Source organism: Eleginops maclovinus, chromosome 1 (assembly GCF_036324505.1).
Source record: "Eleginops maclovinus isolate JMC-PN-2008 ecotype Puerto Natales chromosome 1, JC_Emac_rtc_rv5, whole genome shotgun sequence".
Classification (NCBI taxonomy): domain Eukaryota; kingdom Metazoa; phylum Chordata; class Actinopteri; order Perciformes; family Eleginopidae; genus Eleginops; species Eleginops maclovinus.
Window position 1 is genome coordinate 5,882,706 of NC_086349.1, and position 21,356 is coordinate 5,904,061.

Sequence of the window (21,356 nt, forward strand, 5' to 3'; positions counted from 1 at the left end):
TCCCACAATTACTGGTATGTTACATTTAAAAGATCTTGTCTTAACTACATGACCTCGCCAACAAGCGCATATGCAACCTTTAAGCGGTGATACTGCAAAAATATAGCAAGCCACCTTCATTGATTTGTTGGTTTGTCAGTTGTAGTATAGCATACATTTCTCCCTGCTAGAGCATCACGCTTATCACAACATTTTAAAATCGGTATCAAGTCTCTTAAGTTTCAATATTAAATTGGGCTTTCGTCTTTTTTGTGGATTTTTTCCATTTTCTTGTCAGAGCGAAAAGGATTCTTGTCTGTTTTTTCCTGTGTGTTTAAACATTGTATTCACATGTGTCTGTCTTTGTGTATTCCAGGTGACCTCGGCATGCATCCCAGCTCCCACCAATGATCTGGTAAGTCTCCTTCATCTCATTTCCTTAGAAGCATTCTGTCTACAAGAGCAGTTTTCTGTCTCTCTGTCTGGCCTTAGTTAAGAGCGATGGCTTCCCAAAACCACCGTATGGTTTCCTCCTGCTGCATTCCTTTAGGGAAGCCGAGCCCTCAACCCAGTTTGAACGCGGTTCATTCCTGGAGCACTGAAGGTTTCCAGAGAAAACTGTTGATGTTGCTACAGGAAGTAGTAATGTTTATCCATTAGAGTCTGTTTGTTTAATTAACTCTCCTTTCCTTCCTTTGTGTCCCCCTCATCTTCTCTTCTTCCTCTCTCTCACCTCCTTTCGACCTCCATTTATCCCACGTCCTCCTACCATCCTACTCTTCACACCCTTATCTCCTATCTTCTACTTCCTATCACGTTTTCTTACATCCAGCAGCGTCGAGGGACCGCTCCTTCTCGACACATCCAGCACCTGGTGAGCACACTTAAACCTCCCATCCTGTCTTCTTGTCTTACTCCTCTCCAAACTTTTTATCTCCATCTTCCATTGTCTGTCTTCACCCTGTATCCCCAGTGTCATGCTATCTATCTTGGAAATTACAAAGCCTGTCAGGGGAAACCCATTTGGGGCTTTAAAAAAAAAGAAAAAAAGTGTCTCTTATAGGCTGCCATGTTCATTACACTCCGTTTTAGGGAGGTGTCATAGAACTCCCCTCTGTTCTTGCTCTCTTGCTATACTAATAATGTTTGGTTGAAATTACATACTGGTTCATTAAGTGGAAATTAAATAAAAGTAATAAAACATGTGTGCTTGACTGGACTATGTTTTGGTGTAATGGGAACGCCAACTGTATCTTTTTTTTTTTTTCAGGGGTCCACCAAGTCTCTGACCTACACCAAACAGAGAAACACCCTGCCAAGGTAAAAATCAATGCATTCTTTGTTGTAATGTAAGCTTTTTTATATTAAAGTACTTGTTGCTTTAGCACTGAGAGACAAGTGAGTATATCTTCTTCTCCTGTGTTTACAACTCAAGAACAAGCTAAAAAAAGATCATAAAAGTTTTCATTCGGGTGTTTTTTTTTTCATACAGTATACTTTGTTTTATTTGCAAATGTTAAAGTCTTAAAAGGGGAGAAGTGTATTTTAATGTGCTGCTTTTAGTTTAATTCAGAACATATGGTGGTGGTGGTGCATTACTGCCTCTTGTGGCTTACATGAGTATTACAACAACAAACAAACGAACAGATGCAAAAATACGTTTTTAACTATTTGAAAAATTATCCTGGCAAACACATTTTCTTTCCCTACTTATTTGCCAAAATTTCAAGTGTAACTGATAGAAAAATAAAAAAGAAGAGCAAGATATTTCCTAAGACAGAAGAGAAAAAATATAGATCAGACTTAGGAAATGTAAATTTGTTTTCTCATTTGCCTCTTCCTTCTGTATATTACTTTGATCCAGAGAAAACATATGTAATGCTCACAATGGCTATGAGTTCCATCTGCACTACTCTTCCCTTTACTCGAACCAGTAACCTTTTTATACTACCCTCCCTCTCCATGATGGCAACCGCATTCATTTTTTCAGGAAGATTTAGCATCAGTCATGTGTAGGAACAAGTTGGCTTTAGATGATGCCTTCATGTCACACACAGTATCCAATTTCTCTTGTTCCCTTTCATCCTGTATTTTCATTTTCTCTCCATCCGTGCATGCAGCCAGAGGTTTCCATCTGAATGTGTTCGTGTTGATCTGCTGCAAACAACCCGTGACCTTCTGCTCCCTTTTAACCTTTCTCCCCCTCTGTGTTTCCTTGTCCAGGAGCTTCAGCGTGGACCGCGTGATGGAGAGAGTCATGGAGCGCCACTATGACTTTGACCTGACTTACATCACCGAGAGGATCATCTCTGTGTTCTTCCCCCCGAAGCTGGAGGAGCAGAGGTACCGCGTGAACCTGAAGGAGGTGGCGGCCATGCTCAAGTCCAAACACCAGGACAAGTTTCTGGTGAGTGATTACAGAAGTTGATGGTGTTTGTTACAGCAGTGATTTAACCTTCATCCTTATTCTGGCGAAGTTTGTTGCAAAATGGAGTCACACAGGAAGCCACAAAATATACTTGGCAACCCACAAATAAGCAGTTTGTTTTATTCCGTCACTCCCATGATTAACATCTTTTCTGTTCCAGCTCCTGAACCTCTCCGAGAGGCGTCATGATATCACACGACTAAACACGAAGGTAGAACTTGTCCTCACAACATATTGTGGGAGAATGCAGTGCACATCATTACATTTAATCTCCTCAAAACACATGATCTTCCCCTCAATCTACAGGTTCACGACTTTGGCTGGCCCGACCTCCACGCCCCGCCGCTGGATAAGATCTGTGCGATATGTAAGGCCATTGAGACGTGGCTGACATCTGACCCCCAGCACGTGGTGGTCCTGCACTGCAAGGTCAGAGTTCAGGGGGCTGCCAGGTTGTTGTTTTTTTCCCCCAGACAGACGTCCTACTGTTAATCAGGCCTTCAAACAGGCAGATGTTTCCAAATGTAGTTTTGTTGCAACATATGTCGAATGGTAAAGAGTGCTAATCTGCTTGTTTTAACCTGGGGAGTGGGCTTATTGGCAAATGTTAGGTGATCAGCAAGAAGACTGGGAACCAGCTCCAACAACATGAAAACAAAAATAGTGCCTTATCAATGAAAAAATGGCTCTCAAATTATATTAACATTAACCGGATTCAGGGAAATGCACCAAGCTGCTCTCAACTCTTAATTAGAAGCAAGCAGGTGATCTGAATAACCTCCAATCAACACAAAAAGGAAATGAGTACCAAAGTGTGAGGGAATTATATTTAAATTATAACACAGTTGGATATTAAAGCTAACAAAAATTACATTTAGTGCACCATATAATAGTACAACTACTTTTATTTTTGTTCATAAAAAAAAGAGAGAAAGTCTGATTGAAGTCATACCTCAGTTTATCTTAAATAAAGCCTGTATCTAGGGGTGTCCAAACTTTTTTCCCTGAGGGCCACATACAGAAAAACATAGAAAGGTCTGGGCCCCTCACTAGAGGTGAGGTATATGGCTTCATAAGTTATAAGTTTATAAGTTTGCAAAATTAATCAATGTAGGTACATTTTTCTTTATACTTGAAAATGCTTCAAGAATCATCTCAGCTCTCGGTAGGGTTTCAGTTATTTAGTTGGCAGCTCATTAATTAAAACAGTAGCCTCAGATTGCTGATAATAATGGGAAATATGAAAGGTCTATACTATTAGCATTTTCTGAGGGACAATTAAAAGTGGGCCGCAGGCCGCATTTGGCCCCCGGGCCGTAGTTTGGACACCCCTGCTCTAGTCAACACCATTACAGAATTTCACAACAGATCATTTCTTTCTCTACCTTTAATGTTCAATAAATAATGATTACATATTTACCATATCTTTCATTTTTATTTATTTATAAAATTAAATAACTGTCAACTCAATCTTTTGTATTGTAGTATTTGAGATTATTGAACTAGTTTTATCTGGCAGTTTACACTACAAAACTGCAATAAGAAATCAAATCCTAAATAACCAGTAACTTCATAAATGCTATATGAATAAATAAAGTTAAAGTACAATACTTTCATTCTAGACTTATAAGGACTATAAAATGAGAAAGTAAAACATTACAATAAAACTTACGTATGCTATACTGGGAAAGCTAGCAACATAGAAATAATATAAACAACTAACTTATTTATGATGCTGCAACATGCTAACATTGATAAATACCAACATGTATGTCGGCGACATGTACTTTTATTTGCTTGTTTTTAGCATTAATCTCTCCATACCCTACTTAAATCACAAATTAAGTCAGATATGGCCATGGAAACATAACTTAAACTCAAAGAGTGGACATAATAAGTCTTTAAGCCTTAAAATGAACCCTACAATCCACAAGAAACTCTGAGAACTCCATGTTAGTGAGTCATTTTATGTCATTCTTTCAAGAAAGTGGTGTCAGTTTTAACTTTTACCACCGTAACCAAAGTGAGCAGCTATCACCGAGGGGAGACCGGGCTCCCACGGCCCGTTTGCATGTTTATTTATTGCTTTTGGTCCAGAGAATTTAAATCCTAAAACCAGACTGCTTCTGTGGTCTGCTGACTCTCCACTACATTCCAGCTCCAGAGGCCATTCTCTCTACAGCTGCAGGAGAAGAAGAAATTAGATGGGGATATAAAAATGTCAATAGGGGGACACATAGAGTTAAACAGGCTTTAATTTGTGCTCAGGGTGGAGGTGGAGTGTTGGTGGGGTCGCATTAGGAATTTGAGGCTGGAATGTCTTTGGAATGTGTTGAGGAGCACCCAATGAAAAAAAAGGAAACCACAGGAAGCTTTTAATTTGCTGTCCGCATGGCATTTCTTACTGTACAACTGACAAAAATCAAGCTTTGGTAGTGCAAACCACCAGGCTATGGAGAGTTATGGATTACATAAAACAAGGGGAAAAAAGGTAACTGTATTTCCTTACAGTTACATCAAATAATGGTTACAGTTCATTTCAAAACCAAGCACATACGCACATATGTAAACACTTCACAATAACATCAATTCCCTTTTTAAAGAGGCCCTATTATATTTACGGAGTTCTCCCTTTCCTGTAGTGTGTTATATGGGTTTTTGTGCATGTAAATGGTCTGCAAAGGCTGAAATAGCCAGGTTTTTTTTTTGTTGTATATATTATTTTTTGAAAAGCACCTTATTTGTTAAACAAAAATACTGTGTGATGTTTCTTTTCTCTAGCATATTTTGGCATTGCAAATAATGGAATGTATGTAATAATGGAATACATTTCTAAAGTAACCCTCCCAACTATGCAGACCATAGGATGAAATCAGCACGTCATATCTTTGCCTTCTCTTCCTCCTGCAGGGCAACAAAGGTAAAACAGGCGTGATCATCGCAGCCTACATGCACTACAGCAAGATCTCTGCAGGGTGAGTGTGTGTCATTATGTGTGTGTGTATGTTCAAGACATTTAAAGAAACTCCATTTGATATTTTCTTGTTCATGCAAACATAAAGTTTATAGAACAAATCGTACTAAATTTCACATGTATATGGCCAAGGTGCTTAAAAAAATCATTGCAACAGTGTGTCTTGCGTGTGATGTGTGTACAGGCGGCACAATGGTTTCCATTCAGACGCTGTTGATAATTTGTTTTGATAAATGAAGCCCGTTGGATTTAGCGCAGGAACAGTGGAAACGGCTTCATACTGTGGCCAATGCCAGCTGTATCCTCTCCATGTTCTCTCTGGCATGCACAGGGTCTGCTGCAAGTCCCATGATGGAAATTGTCTGTGTGTGTTTTGTGTGTGTGTGTCTGTGTCTGTGTGTCTGTGTGTGTGTGTCTGTGTGTGTGTCTGTGTGTGTGTCTTTGTATATTTATGTGCAGGGCGGACCAGGCTCTCAGTACTCTGGCCATGAGGAAGTTCTGTGAAGATAAGGTGTCCTCTTCCCTGCAGCCGTCCCAAAACAGGTAGAGGCAAAGAGATGAAATGAGGGGAAATGGGCCGGGGGTGATGAGTGGTGGTAGTGGGCGGGGTGGGTTGAGGGTATCCTTCATCATAGCAGAGCTTAGTAGTAAATGCATCCCCATTTACTGCTCATTTTTCCTTTTTCACTGCAGACTTTTGACATGTAAAAAGAAGATTAATGGTGACCGCATTCCAGTTAGCTTCCTTTAGAGTCAGGATCCCGGTATTTCGCATGCTGGCTCACTGTCACCTATAAATCTCTGGTACACTGGAATATAATGGAACCCTTGGTAGTGCTTTTAGGAATACCTTTATTTACGACAGCAGGCAGTCGTAGATTTAAATAAAGTATGTTGTCATCAACAGTGACAGTGTAAAAATGTCTCCCAAGGAATTGGTAAAACAAACAAAACATTATAAAATCCATGTGGTGGTTTTGGACGTAGAGACTGTTCGTAAAGTATGATACAATTATGAAAAAAATTAAATAAAACTCAATTCAGACCATTTCTATTTTCTTTTCTATATTGCATATTCTCTTTCTTTGTGATTTATATGAGAGAATAAACTGCTGAATGATATCTATATTTTCATTTAACTCTGGGCAAGAGTGCAATAAAGCATATTTACCGATGGTCAAACCTAGTGCTTCGGTTCAAATCCCATCATGTTTTGAAGTTTATTTTTTCGTCCAAAAATATCAAACTAGTCCTTTGAAATATGTCCCTAAGATTAAAATATATACACACTTTAAAATGTATAGTACTAGTCACTTTTAAGGTAGTAAACTTCTTTCAAGTAAATGACAACTGAATCAAAATCCTTCCTGAATCAAGGTGAAATGTGACAGTAACAAGAATGGTTTTGTACTGACGGGATTGTGTCAAATATTTAGACTCTAAAATATTTGTGTCTGTCATTTTACCTTGTAGAAACCACTGCTGGCTTTCTATCTGAGAACAGCATCGTCTGCATTCTTCTCCTCTCTTTGAAAGATGTACATGATCTCCATCTGTTATGGTTATTCCCCATTTTTATCTTACTTGTTTTATATCACAACCATCTGTCTCCTTCAGATACATCTATTACTTCGGGGGCCTTCTGTCGGGGGCCATCAAGATGAACAGCAGTCCTCTCTTCCTGCACCAGGTTCTCATCCCATCACTCCCCAACTTCCAGGGGGAAGGAGGTGAGCTCTTAATCTATTAGCCACATCACCAAAGCAAAACAAACATGTTACAACGGGTATCTCCTTTCTCTTATTAGATCCTCTCTATTTTGATATCCAATTTAGCTACCTAAAATGTCTAATAATCGTGGTATGTTTAAATGACAACTATGATTATTAAATAGTAATTTCACATAAAGAATAACTATACATTAGGATGAAATAATAAATAATATTAAAAGAAAAAAACTGTTGAAATGGTAAATAAATACATACCACAACCCAACATTTATTTTATGAACAAAAATACCTATTATAACCAAGGTGTTTTCTTGTTTCCACCCATGCTCTATCTCTGTTTACATTTAGTCATTTTTGTATGATCAATTATTTTATTTTTCTCGTAGGCGATCCTTCCCAAGTATCAGCCATACCTACAAAATACAGTATAACGTCAAATTCATTTTCTAAACTCAAATCTCATTCAGCTTCCTTTAAACTGGATACCAATCTTGCCAGCAAAAAAGTCTACCGTTATTACCGTCAAAAATGATTTAGTCCTATATGGTGGTGAACTGATCCCAGAGGCATTAAAAAACTACTTCAATGTCACCTATTATAGAAAATCCACTTGTTCATGTCTTTTATACATAAACATTCGTCCCCTCTGTGTTGAGAGAATCGGAAAATTTCAGGAAAAAGATTCTCTCTCTTTTTGTCCTGATCCATCTAAATAAAAATCTGAAAATGAGCTGATCAGAATTTGGCCACTTTGTGATGTCACAATGTTCTTTTGGGTTGTGCAACCATTAGCCAATAACCAACCAAGGTAACACCTGCCCACCTTATTACCTGAATCTCCCCCTAGAGCACCATTGTGTTTTCGAGAGGGGCGTGGCCAGCAGCAGCTCATTAGCACTTAAAATTACAGAGGAGTTAAGCGCATGCTACAATGCACAATCTTTTTGGGCCAAACACAGAGACAGGTTTTGTATATATCTGAGATCTAAAAGTATATTGTTGAAAAAGAGTATAATAGGGGACCTTTACTAGAAAAGGCACATTTTTCTTTTAGGTCACTTTTGCTTACACACACCCAGTCATCAGTCATACACTGGGACCGTTTGCTAACCAGTACAACTGTAGATACTTGTTTCTGAAAACAATGTCTAAACGGAGGTGTACCCTCTTTGCTTTCCCCCGTTTGCTTGTCTTGGTGCACTGAGAGGTTTTCCCGCTGAATCACAGCTATGTTGCTGACTGCAGAGCTCATATCCAGCCTCCACCCACACACACTTGTCTGTTTATCTTTAATCTGATCATCAAGTCCAGACGGAGGGGTTGGCACATTCCTCTATCTGCATGTTGATAATGCTCGCTATGTCTGAATTTCTCTCCTCCTCCTCCTAGGTTACTTCCCCTTCCTGAAGATCTACCAGTCCATGCAGCTGGTCTACACTTCTGGCATATAGTGAGTCACGTGGCAGATATGATAATGGTTTGGTCCTAATGAGCAAGGATTTCAGCACTGTCACAGAGTAACAGATAGATGTGAAGAACTCTACACAAAGGGCCTTTTTCTTCTTCTATCCAGCTTTTAACTCGATGACTCATCTCAAGTTGTGAATATAGCCATTGTCAATTGAGAGCATGATCCAAATACTTCTCAAATCAATCATTTAAATAGCAGTCAATACCATGATGCTAACAAAAAATCAGTCTTTCAGAGTTTGTTGACATACTGCATCTGTTTGCATTCTTTGAGAGTTTTTTAACCGGTGTGTGTGTGTGTGTGTGTGTGTGTGTGTGTGTGTGTGTGTGTGTGTGTGTGTGTGTGTGTGTGTGTGTGCTGTCTACAGTGACCTTCAGGGGACCGGAGGCAGGCGTCTCTGTGTGACCATCGAACCTGCACTGCTGCTAAAGGGGGACATCATGGTGAGTTCACATGGAAAATAAATAAAAATGTTTTAGTAAATACATAAACTGATATATTTACTTTTGCCATGTGCAATGGTGAAAAGCAACCACGTTTTTTTAATAACTTGGCTCAGGATGGTTATTTCAAATGAATAATACAAAGTATAATCTTCAAATCATTTATGGTGTAAAAAAGCTTCATTGATCCATTGTTTAATAAATAAAATAAACATCGGTAGGCTATATGTGGTAAAACTAGATGCTGAATTAGGTGATGAACACATAAATGCATCAATAATTATAATATAATAACATATTGTACAGCATCCTGCATTACTCTTAGTAAGCATATTTGGGCAACTAATGCTTTTGTAATATTACTAAAATAAGGTTTTAAATCCAGGGCTTGTATCAAGTATTTCTGCACTATAGTATCCCTGCTTTTAATTAAATAAAATATCTAAATACCTTGAACACCACAGGCCATATCTCCTCTCTGCAAGACACATTTAATTTGTTAACAAGGCATCACAATTTGTCCTTTTTGTGCATCCAGTCATTTTCAAAGTGTAGGTGTCAATCAGTTTGGAACACTTACCCCTCATTATCCCACATGCATTCTGAGCTGCGTCCCTCCTCCCTCTCTGCTGCCCTCTGCAGGTCAAATGCTACCACAGGCGAGCCCAGAGCGCAGACAGAGACACTGTGTTCAGGCTGCAGTTCCACACCTGCACCATCCACGGCTCCCAGCTCTGGTTTGGTAAAGGGGAGCTGGACGAAGCTTGTGTTGGTGAGTTTCTATGGATGGATATTATACGGAGCATTTCCTAATCATGGACCCATTTGAATTTATATGCAGTTTGTGATTAAGATTTCCTCCTAAGTCAAAGAGTTTTTGAATCATCTTTAGAATAGGAAATGGATAATTGCTACAATATATCAGATCCCCTATTTTGTCCTTCTACTGATCTACACCTGTCACCCTTCCCATTCCTTGTGGGCGGTCATAGTTCTTAGTTGTACTTGTGTAGTTTGGTAGAAATAAATTATTTCCTACAAAAAACTGCTGTGGATTATCTTGAGTATCTTTGTCATATGTTTTGAAAATGGACGCATTTGTTGAATTTTTTAGCACCACAAGCCAAGTGCCACCTAGTCCTATTGGTAACAAGGCGAACAACGCTACACTTAATATTGGTTAATAATGCTTAATGATACGCTTAATAAACACTCTGCAACTCAATTTAAAAGATCTAGACTGATAAATATAAATACATGTAAAGAGGAAACATATCTATTTTTTTTATTTTTGAGGTGTACTGTACCTTTAAATTGACTGGGAGCACAAATTGTTAGTTGTTGTAGGATAATTGTCATACCACTGATGTCATAATGTTTGGAAATGTTCATTGTGGGAATGTCTTCACAGTGGTTTGCTACATAGAATGGCTCCATTACTGTGGTTGAATAAATCCTTTAATAGTAGTAGCTAAACCCCCATACTGGACACTATTACAGCTCCCTGGAGGTGACTATATAGAGAGTGAGAGGGAGTATGTCCAAATATCCCTCAGAGACTGTAAAGGAGGCCCAGTGAGCACTGCTCTGTGGATTCAGTGTACAATAATAACGCTCATTTCCTCTTTGGAATGACATCCATTCCAATCCATGCCAGTTAATAAAGCATTAAATATGAACAAACCATTGTATTTCCTTTTTCTTCTACCAAGATGAGCGATTTCCATCTGATGCCACAGTCGAGTTTGTCTTCTCTTCTGGACCTGAGAAAATCAAAGGTTGGTTCACTCTACTTCAAATCCTCCCTATTATCTTTTCAAATTTTAGTTGATTTGCTATTTTTCCAAGGTTTTCAAAGACAATGTAATTTAAATGCTCAATCGGACTATACAACTACAAATGGAAATTGGACATGTATTTTCCCAGGTCGTGAGTACCATAAGAACGACCCGGCAGTCACTGTCGACTACAACACTGCTGACCCATTGGTCCGCTGGGATTCCTATGAGAACTTCAACGAGCGATACCAGGACAGCCTGGAAGGTAACAAACTCAGCCTTATTTCAAGCATTACTAACAAGGAATAGTTATAAATAAGGGGCACTCAAAATTATCTAGGAGTAAAAGAAAGTAAAAAGTAATTTGTATTCCCCCTTAGCTCCAAAATGAAATGGATTCTTCTTTGGACCATGCTACACCCTTCCAACAAGTTTCATTGAAATTGGCCCAGAAGTTTTTCCCAATATCAAGCAACTGTGCTGGAGGTTTCAATCGAGAAAGCCAAACAAAACAGCTGTTGAATAAAGTTCTGACAGGCCCATTTCTATTTTTGTGTATATCCAATGAGTACTCTTAGTTTGAGAGCTGTTCTGTCTTTCTCTCCTACAGTAGATATTGCCCACACCAGAGGGCCTGTAGATGGCAGTCTGTACGCCCAGATAAAGAAGCGTCGAGGTCCTGGCTCTGGTTCTCTCACCTCAACCAATGGCAGCAGCCCGGCGGCAGGCTTTGAAGAGGATAGGTCAGATCGTCTCATCGCTCAAGGTTCTGACTCTGCGCTCTCAGCCCATTCCCACCATTCCCACCATTTGCACCAATCATCCGTCCACCCTGAGCGCAAGGAGGAGCCCACTCGCCCGCTGCCCCCAACCAGACAGGAAAGAGAGGATCTTGAACGTCTTCTGGGAGGGATAGAGGGGAACCGGGATGGAGAACGAGAGACCGCCATCTTGGACGATGGAGAGTCTTTGCCGTCTGAGAGAACAGGGACGCTGAAGCTCAGTCGGTCCTGTTCTTGCCGGGACGGTTACCGGTCCCAGCGTTGTGCTGAACCCGGGTGTGACCGCACCCTCCTCATGCCTAATGGTTACTGCTTGGATCGCGCTCCTGGCACCAACGGGCACCACGGGGCGACTCCTTCTGCCAGCCCAAACCCGGCTGCTCCTCCTTCCCACATGGATCTGTGCCAGCACTACAACCCTCACCCCCACCAGACCCTCCCACCTCCAGATCTGGTGTGGGACCGCCAGGCTGGTCCGCCACACTACATGCACCGCTCCTGCTCGGAGAATCCCCCGTCTCGACACATCTGCCCTTACCCATCGCCGGACCTCACCCCTCACTCTCATAACCACCCGCTCCACCACCCTCTGTCTGCCCCTGGGCGTCTCTGCTGTCGGGAAGACGACTACACTCCCTATCATCCCCCTCCTCCACCTCACAGCCATCACCATCCCCACCCTCACCACCCCAAACCCTCCACCAGCCCCACCTACCATGACATAATGTTAATTGATGGTATGCCGCCCCCTGGCTGCCCTTGCAGAGACTGCAGCATCAGGAGAGAAGACTCGGCGGCCTATCACAGCTTGAGGCTGGACCAAGGGGACGGCTTCCACTGGGACAGAGAGGCGGAGCTTCAGCAGAGGGAGGTGGGACATAGGAGAGCAAGGGAGGCGGAGCTACCTAGAGGGTCAGAGCTCCACTGGGAGAGGGATCCTGGGCTGAGACGAGGAAGAGAGTTGTCCCTCCACTGGGAGAGAGACAGGGAGGCGGAGCTCCTGTGGGAGAGGGACAGAGAGGCTGAATATTGGCACAGGAGGGCCACCGTAGCCTCCTATGGTCCACAGGGTCACGATCTCCCAGCCTTCACATTTGACCCCTTGCCATCAGGTCACCCTGCTTATCCAGAGGCGTCGAGGTCCCACGCTCACTCCCACCTAGACCTGAAGTACAGCAGCAGCAGCAGCGGTTACCAAACGCCCCGCCAGGTGTGCCCCTGCTCGCCCTACCAGCCCTCGCCGTCTGAAAGCAGGGGCTACGCCTCGGGTTACCAGTCCGAGTCCACGTCCCCACTGCCACCGGCCTCCTCCATGACAGGGCCATGCAGCCATAGCAACGGGCAAGCAGAGCATAACCACCACCACCACCACCATCCGGACTCGCAGCAGTCATACGGTTCTGACTCACATACTGGTGAGTCACGGTGAAACAGAGACATTCAGACATGTGTTTTCCCATAACAGTGTGTTTAAATGATCCATAATCAGCCTGCGATTAAGCATTAGTGCTTAACTAACACATAACTCACAAATTGTCTCAATCTACACCCAAATATACAAATAATGTGTGAACTTATAAATGTTTTACATCATTCCCTTCCTTTACAGACGGCCTTCGTAGTTCTGGTGAAAGTGTGGGATGGAGGGATCACATTACCCATGGTTCCTTTAAGAGGGTCCACAGAGACAACCACGCAGCATGCTCAACGCCATCCGACATGTCTGGACCGCCCACTCCTGTACACACCAGCAGCCCGCTACGCACACAGGAAAGGTATTCCACCCCTCTTTCATTCTGAGGGACACTAGTGTCAATTTGGCTGATCCTCACCGTCAGGGAAAGGGAAAATTTCGATGGTCTGAAGTACTTAAAGATGTCCATCATAGGCTAGTTGACCAATGTCATCTGTAGGTAATACACTGACAGGGTATCTGGCATAAATAAGCCCGCTTGTCATCCTGACTTGGCCCATATTTTTTCTTAAGATCTTGATCAGACTTCATTTACACCTGGAAGAGATCTGATCACAATGCGAGCCCGACCACCTTCAGAAAGCTAATCTGGCTGATCGCATTCCAATCCCATTTCACACATTCTTGCATCATCCAGTGTTTATTATCCAAAACTATATCCAGATACAAGTTGCAGGTAACGGCAAGGTGAACATGGGGTATTGATAAGAATAAAGATTCAATAAAGGAGGTAAAATGTGAATTTTTGGAAACCTTTCCCTATATTGCAACCAGTCCTGTTATAGTAATTCTCTTGTGTATCCATTGAAGCCCCAGTCCAGGAGGAAGAGAATACGAGATCCGGACCACAGACATCCTCAGCAGTGACTACGAGGCCCCCCAGTCCCAGGAGGGACACCATCGTGCAGATATCATCGCCCAGGAATCCCTGGAAAGCCAAAGAAGCAGCACAGACCTGCCATCGCTACCGCAGACAACCAAAGACACACAACCACACACAGCCGCACCTGTTCTACCCCAGAACCACTGCACTGCACCAGCTGACCCCTCCCTTACTGCCCCCCAACAGCAGCACTGTAGCCCAAACACGCCGTCAGCTTTGACGACCCAGAACACTTCTTCTGTTGATTCTGCAACACAGAACAATTCACACCAGGGACTCTACCAGGCTCCTTCATCCCCTATCCGTGCTTCGTCTGTACCGGATACACACCCACAACCTGGCCCCGTCACAGTCCAGACCCCCCATTCTTCAGAAGCTGCTGGTCTGGCGTTCAATGTGGCACAGACAGTGCCCCAGCCTCAGAGCCAAACCCAAGCCAGACAGACCTCAGCACAGGTCAACGGACCTTCTCAACCATCTCAATCAGAAACCGCAAAACCAATGACGTCGAACACAACGCCTGCCCCTGCATCTCCCAACATAGCTTCATCACGACCCCCACAGCCGGCCTCTAGTAGCGGGGAGGGCTCCCCAATCTCTGATACCCCAGTTCCCGGCTTTGCCACTTTGGGTAGGAGGTTGATGTTGAGTGGGTCAGATCCCCATCATCTGAACCACATCCAGCAGCACGGACCCCAACACCACCACTACCCAGGCATGGAGCACAGCGCTGCCGGACACTCCTCTGCTCTCGACACCAACAAGAGGCCCTGCTACTCGGCTCACACCCCTCAGCTCTATCCACCCTCCTACTCCAACTATTCCACCATCTCCATCCCGCTTCCTCACCCCCAGCCACCTCTGCCAGAGAAGCGCCACCTGCCAGTCCAGCCAGGTTCCCCCAACGATGGCGTGGGAACTCTGAGGACAGCCGGGGGACACATGACTCCCTCAAACGGCAGCACCGCCCAGCATCAGCACCATGTCACGTTCTCTCCCACTGTGGGGGAGATTGCAGCCCCTGTAGGCAAAAATGATGCAGTGGCGTTGGTGGAGACCGAGAACAGGGTCAGTGTGAAGTTTGTCCAGGACAGTTCGAGGTTCTGGTACAAGCCCGGCATCTCCAGAGAGCAAGGTAGATCTGAGAGAAGGAAACCCTTTCATTTCTTTCATGTTCTTTTTCGTAATTATGACTGAAAGTCTTGTTTAACGGACGCTCTTCTAGGGAAAAAAAAAGCGGTGATCTATTTTCAAAATCAAATTTGTTTCCAGTACTGTGTGAAAAAAATATTGATTTGGATGTGTTACGCAGGTGGGGCCAAAATAAATGTCTATGTAAAAGCATCATTTTCCGAGGATAATTTAGTTTCTAATTCAAATTAAAAAGTGAAAACAGATCTTTTTTTGTCGGAACACCAAAATGTCCTTTATAGGAGTAAAAATGGCAGATTAAAATTCATTTCTAGACAAACATTTATTTACACTATATATTTAGAACTCACTCATGAAGAAAATCCTACCAGTCCTTTTTTCAGAATAGTTTCTGCATGTCCGGGCTTCCGTACATTTGCTATGATCAGACACATTTCAGTAGGTATATTAACATTTTCATTGTGTTTACTCGCAGCAATTGCAGCTCTGAAGGAGAGAGAGCCAGGAACCTTCCTGATCAGGGACAGCAACTCTTTTCAGGGGGCCTACGGCCTGGCCCTGAAGGTGGCTACACCTCCTCCCAATGCAAACAACCACAACAGCAAAGGTAAAAATGATTTGCGTCATTTCAAAATAAAATATGAACATTTTCTCCTCACCCCTTGACACACCAGCCAGCTATTGTATGTGACATTTGATGGATTTGGCAGTTGCTTTGTCCCTAGGTAGGCAATAATACTTGTTTACAGCAAATCTGTGCTATTTCAGTGAGCGACCCTCTGGAACAGCTGGTCAGACACTTCCTAATAGAGACGGGCCCTCGGGGAGTCAAGATTAAAGGATGTCAGAATGAGCCCTACTTTGGTATGTTTTCCTGAACCAGCTTAAGAATGCTTTTCATGTCTGTGTCTCAGGGAAGAACATTTAAAAGCCAGGCATGAAGCACCAAATAATGTAATAATTTCCATTTGAACAACATAAAAAAATTAAATTGCACTCTACCTGATCTATATTATATTCAAACAAAAATGTTTTTACTAATAAAGCAATACAATTTCCTGACAGATTATTATTATTTTTTAAATTATCGATAATTTAATCATAAAGTATAATAAGTTAGTAACCACTTATGTGAACATTTCCTAAATAAAGGTAACATTATTGGACAAATTGTGACCACTGTGTCAGTCAGGACATTATATAACATCATTAACAGTTTTACAATATTAAGTTTCATTACAGTTTTGAAAATGGGTATTTTTAACACATTTACAGGCGTTTTATGGAAAAATATTACATTCTCTGGGGCTCTAAGGCACCTTAACGAAAGCTCATTATTGGACTCTGGGGAATGTGATATATTTGTCCTGTTACCAACAGGGAGTCTGTCTGCATTAGTCTACCAACACTCCATCACGCCCATCTCTTTACCCTCCACTCTCAAGATCCCAGAAAAAGGTTTGTACTAAGTTGGAGCAACTTGAAAATATTTGTATCATCAATTAGTCACCTGTTACTTTGTTGGATAATTGTTTTGTCTATAAATAAATTTGACTGGAAATCCACCTTTTATCTGATATGGTTGTAATGTATCCTCTCAGATCTGATAGGAGAGGTCCCGGAGGTCCTCCCTGTGAATAACATCAGCACGGCTGCTGACCTGCTGAAACAAGGAGCAGGTGACTCCTCTCTTCCTCCAACACAGACTCCTGTGAGGTGTTGTCATTATGCTCACCTCTCTGTCTATCCCTCTCCACTCAGCCTGTAACGTCCTCTACCTGAACTCCGTGGAAACAGAGTCTCTCACCGGCCCCCAGGCCATTGCCAAGGCAACAGATGCCTCCCTGGGTCGTAACCCTCGCCCCGCTGCCACCGTGGTCCAGTTCAAAGTGACGTCGCAGGGCATCACGCTGACCGACAGCCAGCGCAGGTACCAGATTCCCTCGAGAATAAGAGTTTAAAACATGTGTTAGCATTTAGCACTTCTGTGCTCCCTCATCTTGAAGTAAAAAATGTCTGTGGATGTTTTTCTACTTTTTTATTTCAGTAAACTTCCCACCATTGAACCTCTGATGCTCTTGCATGTCTAAAAAACGGGAGTTGCTAACAAGAGGCTAAATGACATTAAAAACGTTATAACGCGGAAAATTAGCCGCTGGTAGCTTAGCGGTGGTGAAGTGAAGTCATGCAATTATCGTGTAGTTTCTTAGGATCAATTGTAGAATAAACTCCTGGCATGAGACATGCTATGTATCAGGACACACTTGATCTTTTTTTGGCATACTAACTGACTTATTTCAGTTTTTGGACCACAACTAAGGCCAAAATGTTGCCTGCAACTGACAAGGTGAGGCTTGTTTTTAGCCTTTTGCTTCTTTAGCAATTGATGATCACTTGCGGCCCCTACTGGTGGGTTCACAGGAGCGTGAGTGTTTTTTTCATCCACAAGAAGTCCTTATGCATACGGTCATAAATGAGCAACAGTAGTATTAGGCCAAAGGGTCACATTATTGTTTATTTTTTCTTCTAGGGTTTTCTTCAGGAGACATTACCCAGTGAACAGTGTAACCTTCAGCAGCATCGACCCTAAGGACAGGAGGTAAGACGGTTGCAATCTTTTTTTGGCTCTTGTAGCTGTGGTTTGAACCATAACTAACATAAAATCAGCAGATGTCCCCACAAACAACTGTTTTTTTAATGTTGCTCCCTTGATCATCCACTGCATATATTTCTGTGAGCCCTCGCATGGATTTATTATCAGTGCATTTGTTAGCATGCATGACAAACAAGAGGCGATGTGTGCTGAGGCTGCAGCTGCATTGGCTTGTTTAGCAGCGCTGCCTGTGTGTGTGTGTGTGTGTGTCTGAGAATGGTTTCTCTCTCCCTCGGCTTCAGGTGGACTAACTCAGAGAACACGGCTGTTAAGTAAGTGCTCTGTTTGTGTTTCATTTCCGGGCAACTGAGAGAAAAATGATGCGAGTGTATGCATGTGTGTATTTAGAATGGGTGTTTAGATTCCCCCAGAGTCCGAGCAATGCATGGCGTCAGATTGCGTTTGAACCTTGGCAAAATTCATTCCAGCTGACATGATTTAACAATGAAAATCAAACCTTTCATCACCCCATAGTACATAATACTGATTGTTTCATGGTAGTTGACGCTACGGAAGCCCTGAGAGGCAACTTCTTTTTTTCTTGATTCATTTATTAAGTGTGAAAAAAAGAAAGTTAAACAGAGATTATCTTCCTTAATTCATATTTATTTTCATAGAGTCTGTGAAACAGGAGGAACAAATGTTTTCCCAGGTGAAAAAAAACTGTTTTGCGAGAATGATTATTCTAAATGACTCCTTATTTACTCTGTGAAACATGTGAAATAGATTTTAAATAGCTAAAACCATTCATTTTCTCCGTTTTTCCATGCACCCTAATAATAAGCGTCTTTAAGCCAAAATGAGTATTAAACACTGATTCAAAATTCCTTTTTCACTTGCCAAAACCATTTTTTTCCACCTGTTTTAAAGGAAACTAAGAAAAGTTAAAGAAATATATGGGCTTTGAACAGTTTCCCTGGGACCAAAAACTGTTTACATCGGACCCGTAGTAGACACAAAAAAAAAAAAAAATCTCACTTGTTGCTCAGGACTTCCGTATACTCCAGTGGGCTGTTACAGTGAGACTTGGAGTACTAGACACAATGTTTCTCCTTTTCACTTCTAATTTTTTAATGAATTAGTAGTTATTCTCAATAACCGGTGTCTTCGCATGCTCTGTCTCTTCCTCTAGGGTGTTTGGTTTTGTAGCCAGGAAGCCGGGCAGTGTGGCAGAGAACGTTTGCCACTTGTTTGCAGAGCTGGACCCCGAGCAACCTGCCTCCGCCATCGTCAACTTCATCAACAAGGTCATGTTGTCCCAGCGCCGATAGAGGGGAGCAAGAGACGGAGGCTAGCAGACAAACAGTGGCATGGAGATGCTTATATAAAGCTTTTAATGCATTGTAACAGCCCAGTGCTAGTGTTTTCTGAGCCCTGACACAAAACGCTCTTTGTCCATCAATTGGTGTGAACACATTTCAAAAGGCATGATGGGTTTTCATTACTCTGCCTGCTCCTAAAGGGCTGTTGACAATACAACACTACTTTTCAATTGTTGTCATATAGTTAGTTATCTTTGGAGGAACCGTGGTGAAGTATCAAACTAAGCCATGATGTTAAGTGTTACAACTCCTCTCGGACAAGGAGGCCTCAGAGAAAACTTCTACAACAGTGGATTTACAGGAACAAAATCAAAATGTTCTACATCTAGGAGGGGTCTGTTTCATAAAAAGAGATTGATGGGAAAGGCAGCTATCTTGTGCCATAACTCAGGATTTCTGGTATCATGAAGCTAACTCACTTTTAAGCAGGGTAGAACACCATAGTGACCTGGTACCAGCGATTCAGTTTTAAACCCAGTCAGTTTTCTTACACAAATCAGAATCAGAATACCTTTATTCGTCCCACAGAGGGGAAATTTACAAAGTGCTTTACTATCAGTGCCTTTGTCCAAATAGCGCCATTGAATATCACAATTACCTTTTAGACATCTTTAATTCTATATATGACATATCAAAGGCCACATCAGGATTTAGAAATGCCTGAATCTGGAAGACCAGATCATTTGATTCAGAAAGTCTGCTTTTTGTTGTGGTTAATACAGCTTCATAATACCAGTTTTCCAGAGTAACCGATCAAGTTTAACTCGCTTTTTTGAAACAGGCACATGACTAAATACAACTTTTATAAGTGCTATAAGGAGCTTTAAATGACACACACATCAGACTGTTTGAAGATATTACAAGAGGACTTTTCCTTGCACTGTTTTGGGGGCGAAAAGCCCGAAAATGTTCAACCATTAAAACAAAAGAGCCTCCTTTAATAACAGAAGGTGTTTATATTCTGTTATAAAGTGACCAAAGCCCTGAAGATGTAATTAAGTTTCTATATCTAGAGGTGTTCAGGTATTGACACGTATGTACAGTGCATTTACAGCCACTCTTGCCTTCATAATAAGAGCTTTAATCATAACCGACAATCACATACACTTATTACATCGGAGCGAGAAAGAGACATAACTCTCTGATGAAAGTAAACATGAATGTGAGGTTTTTAACTTTTAACAAGTGTGTGTGCGAGGTAGTTGCCTGCGTGTGTGTGCGAGGTCGTGGCATGCGTGTGTGTCGAGGGTATTTCAGTAAAAAAGTCGGGTTAGGTTTTTGTTAACTTCCATTTTTAAAGAAATGTATGTGATATGGGGGAAAAGCTTGGGAAGGACGAACAGTGTTCAGACGCACCATTGCCGTTAAATGGGTTTATTCACTGCTTTACAATTCAATATAAAAGATATTAAGTTAACAAACAGCAGTCAGGTAAATACACACAGAGCAAAGCAGTGGCCTGAAGACAGACGTACTTAACCAAAGACAAAGCACTCTTGTATTAATAAGCTTTTTATCCTGCTATATTTTTGTACTTATTGCTTCTTGGTGTTTTTACTATGCATTTATTTTAGTGTGTTGCCTTGAAACGTAGAAAAACACTTCTTGTATTCCAGCGATAATATATTGTGGTCTATTTTTTCTTGTTGATCTCTATATTATGTAGTAATATATTTTCACATGCAGCTATAGGACCGTGTATGAGATATATAAAAAAGGAAACGTGTTTGTTTATAAAGGACATTATGCTATTTTGTATGCCAAAAAATGAAGAATAGATTAAACAGAAATGATGTGGTACCTAAAGTGTTTTGTGGTCAGTGTTTGTTTTTTTGTGTGCGTGTTTGTATCTTTGTATCGACTGCTGAATTCTCCCTTAACCAGCATGTGATGATGACAACTATTTTGTTTTGTTCAGCAGGACAATCTACACATGTTAACACCACTTTAAGTATTGTTGAAGCATAAATCCAAACAGCAGAAGTAAATAGCTAAGGTAATGCTATAAAGCAGAGGTCTTCAACAGGGGGGTCGCGACCCCCAGGGGGTCCGCGGAGGTACTGCAGGGGGGTCGCGAAATCTTTGGTTGATTAGACAATTTTTTATATATATATATTTTTTTTACAAACCGTTTTTTCCCACAAATTGCAATGTCTTTAAATGCACAACACAAATCCAAAATATTATAGCGAACGGAAAAATGGAGGCAGATGTGCCAATCACGAGGCCGTGTGACACACGCTGGCTCATAGACATAATATTATGTCTATGCGCTGGCTCTGTCAGG

At 41.8% G+C, this 21,356-nt stretch overlaps 1 protein-coding gene across 9 annotated transcripts in view; it reads left to right on the top strand.

Moving 5' to 3' along the window:
* Positions 1–20,875, top strand: part of tns2a (tensin 2a) — a 55,095-nt gene extending 34,220 nt beyond the window's left edge. For 2 of the 9 annotated variants that reach the window (XM_063882178.1, XM_063882661.1), the window contains exons 4-28: positions 356–394; positions 812–853; positions 1,250–1,299; positions 2,203–2,386; positions 2,568–2,618; positions 2,714–2,836; positions 5,318–5,382; positions 5,841–5,924; positions 6,999–7,111; positions 8,501–8,561; positions 8,950–9,025; positions 9,668–9,797; positions 10,738–10,803; positions 10,952–11,068; positions 11,414–13,000; positions 13,195–13,360; positions 13,870–15,077; positions 15,570–15,701; positions 15,863–15,958; positions 16,475–16,552; positions 16,696–16,773; positions 16,856–17,024; positions 17,625–17,693; positions 17,990–18,019; positions 18,880–20,875. In XM_063882178.1, coding sequence (XP_063738248.1) covers positions 356–394; positions 812–853; positions 1,250–1,299; positions 2,203–2,386; positions 2,568–2,618; positions 2,714–2,836; positions 5,318–5,382; positions 5,841–5,924; positions 6,999–7,111; positions 8,501–8,561; positions 8,950–9,025; positions 9,668–9,797; positions 10,738–10,803; positions 10,952–11,068; positions 11,414–13,000; positions 13,195–13,360; positions 13,870–15,077; positions 15,570–15,701; positions 15,863–15,958; positions 16,475–16,552; positions 16,696–16,773; positions 16,856–17,024; positions 17,625–17,693; positions 17,990–18,019; positions 18,880–19,018 — 4,953 coding nt within the window. In that variant the 3' untranslated portion in view covers positions 19,019–20,875. The remainder of the gene's footprint in view (positions 1–355; positions 395–811; positions 854–1,249; positions 1,300–2,202; positions 2,387–2,567; positions 2,619–2,713; positions 2,837–5,317; positions 5,383–5,840; positions 5,925–6,998; positions 7,112–8,500; positions 8,562–8,949; positions 9,026–9,667; positions 9,798–10,737; positions 10,804–10,951; positions 11,069–11,413; positions 13,001–13,194; positions 13,361–13,869; positions 15,078–15,569; positions 15,702–15,862; positions 15,959–16,474; positions 16,553–16,695; positions 16,774–16,855; positions 17,025–17,624; positions 17,694–17,989; positions 18,020–18,879) is intronic. The other 7 variants (XM_063882264.1, XM_063882695.1, XM_063882582.1 and 4 more) reach the window with 5 other exon arrangements.
* Positions 20,876–21,356: the final 481 nt, after the last annotated feature.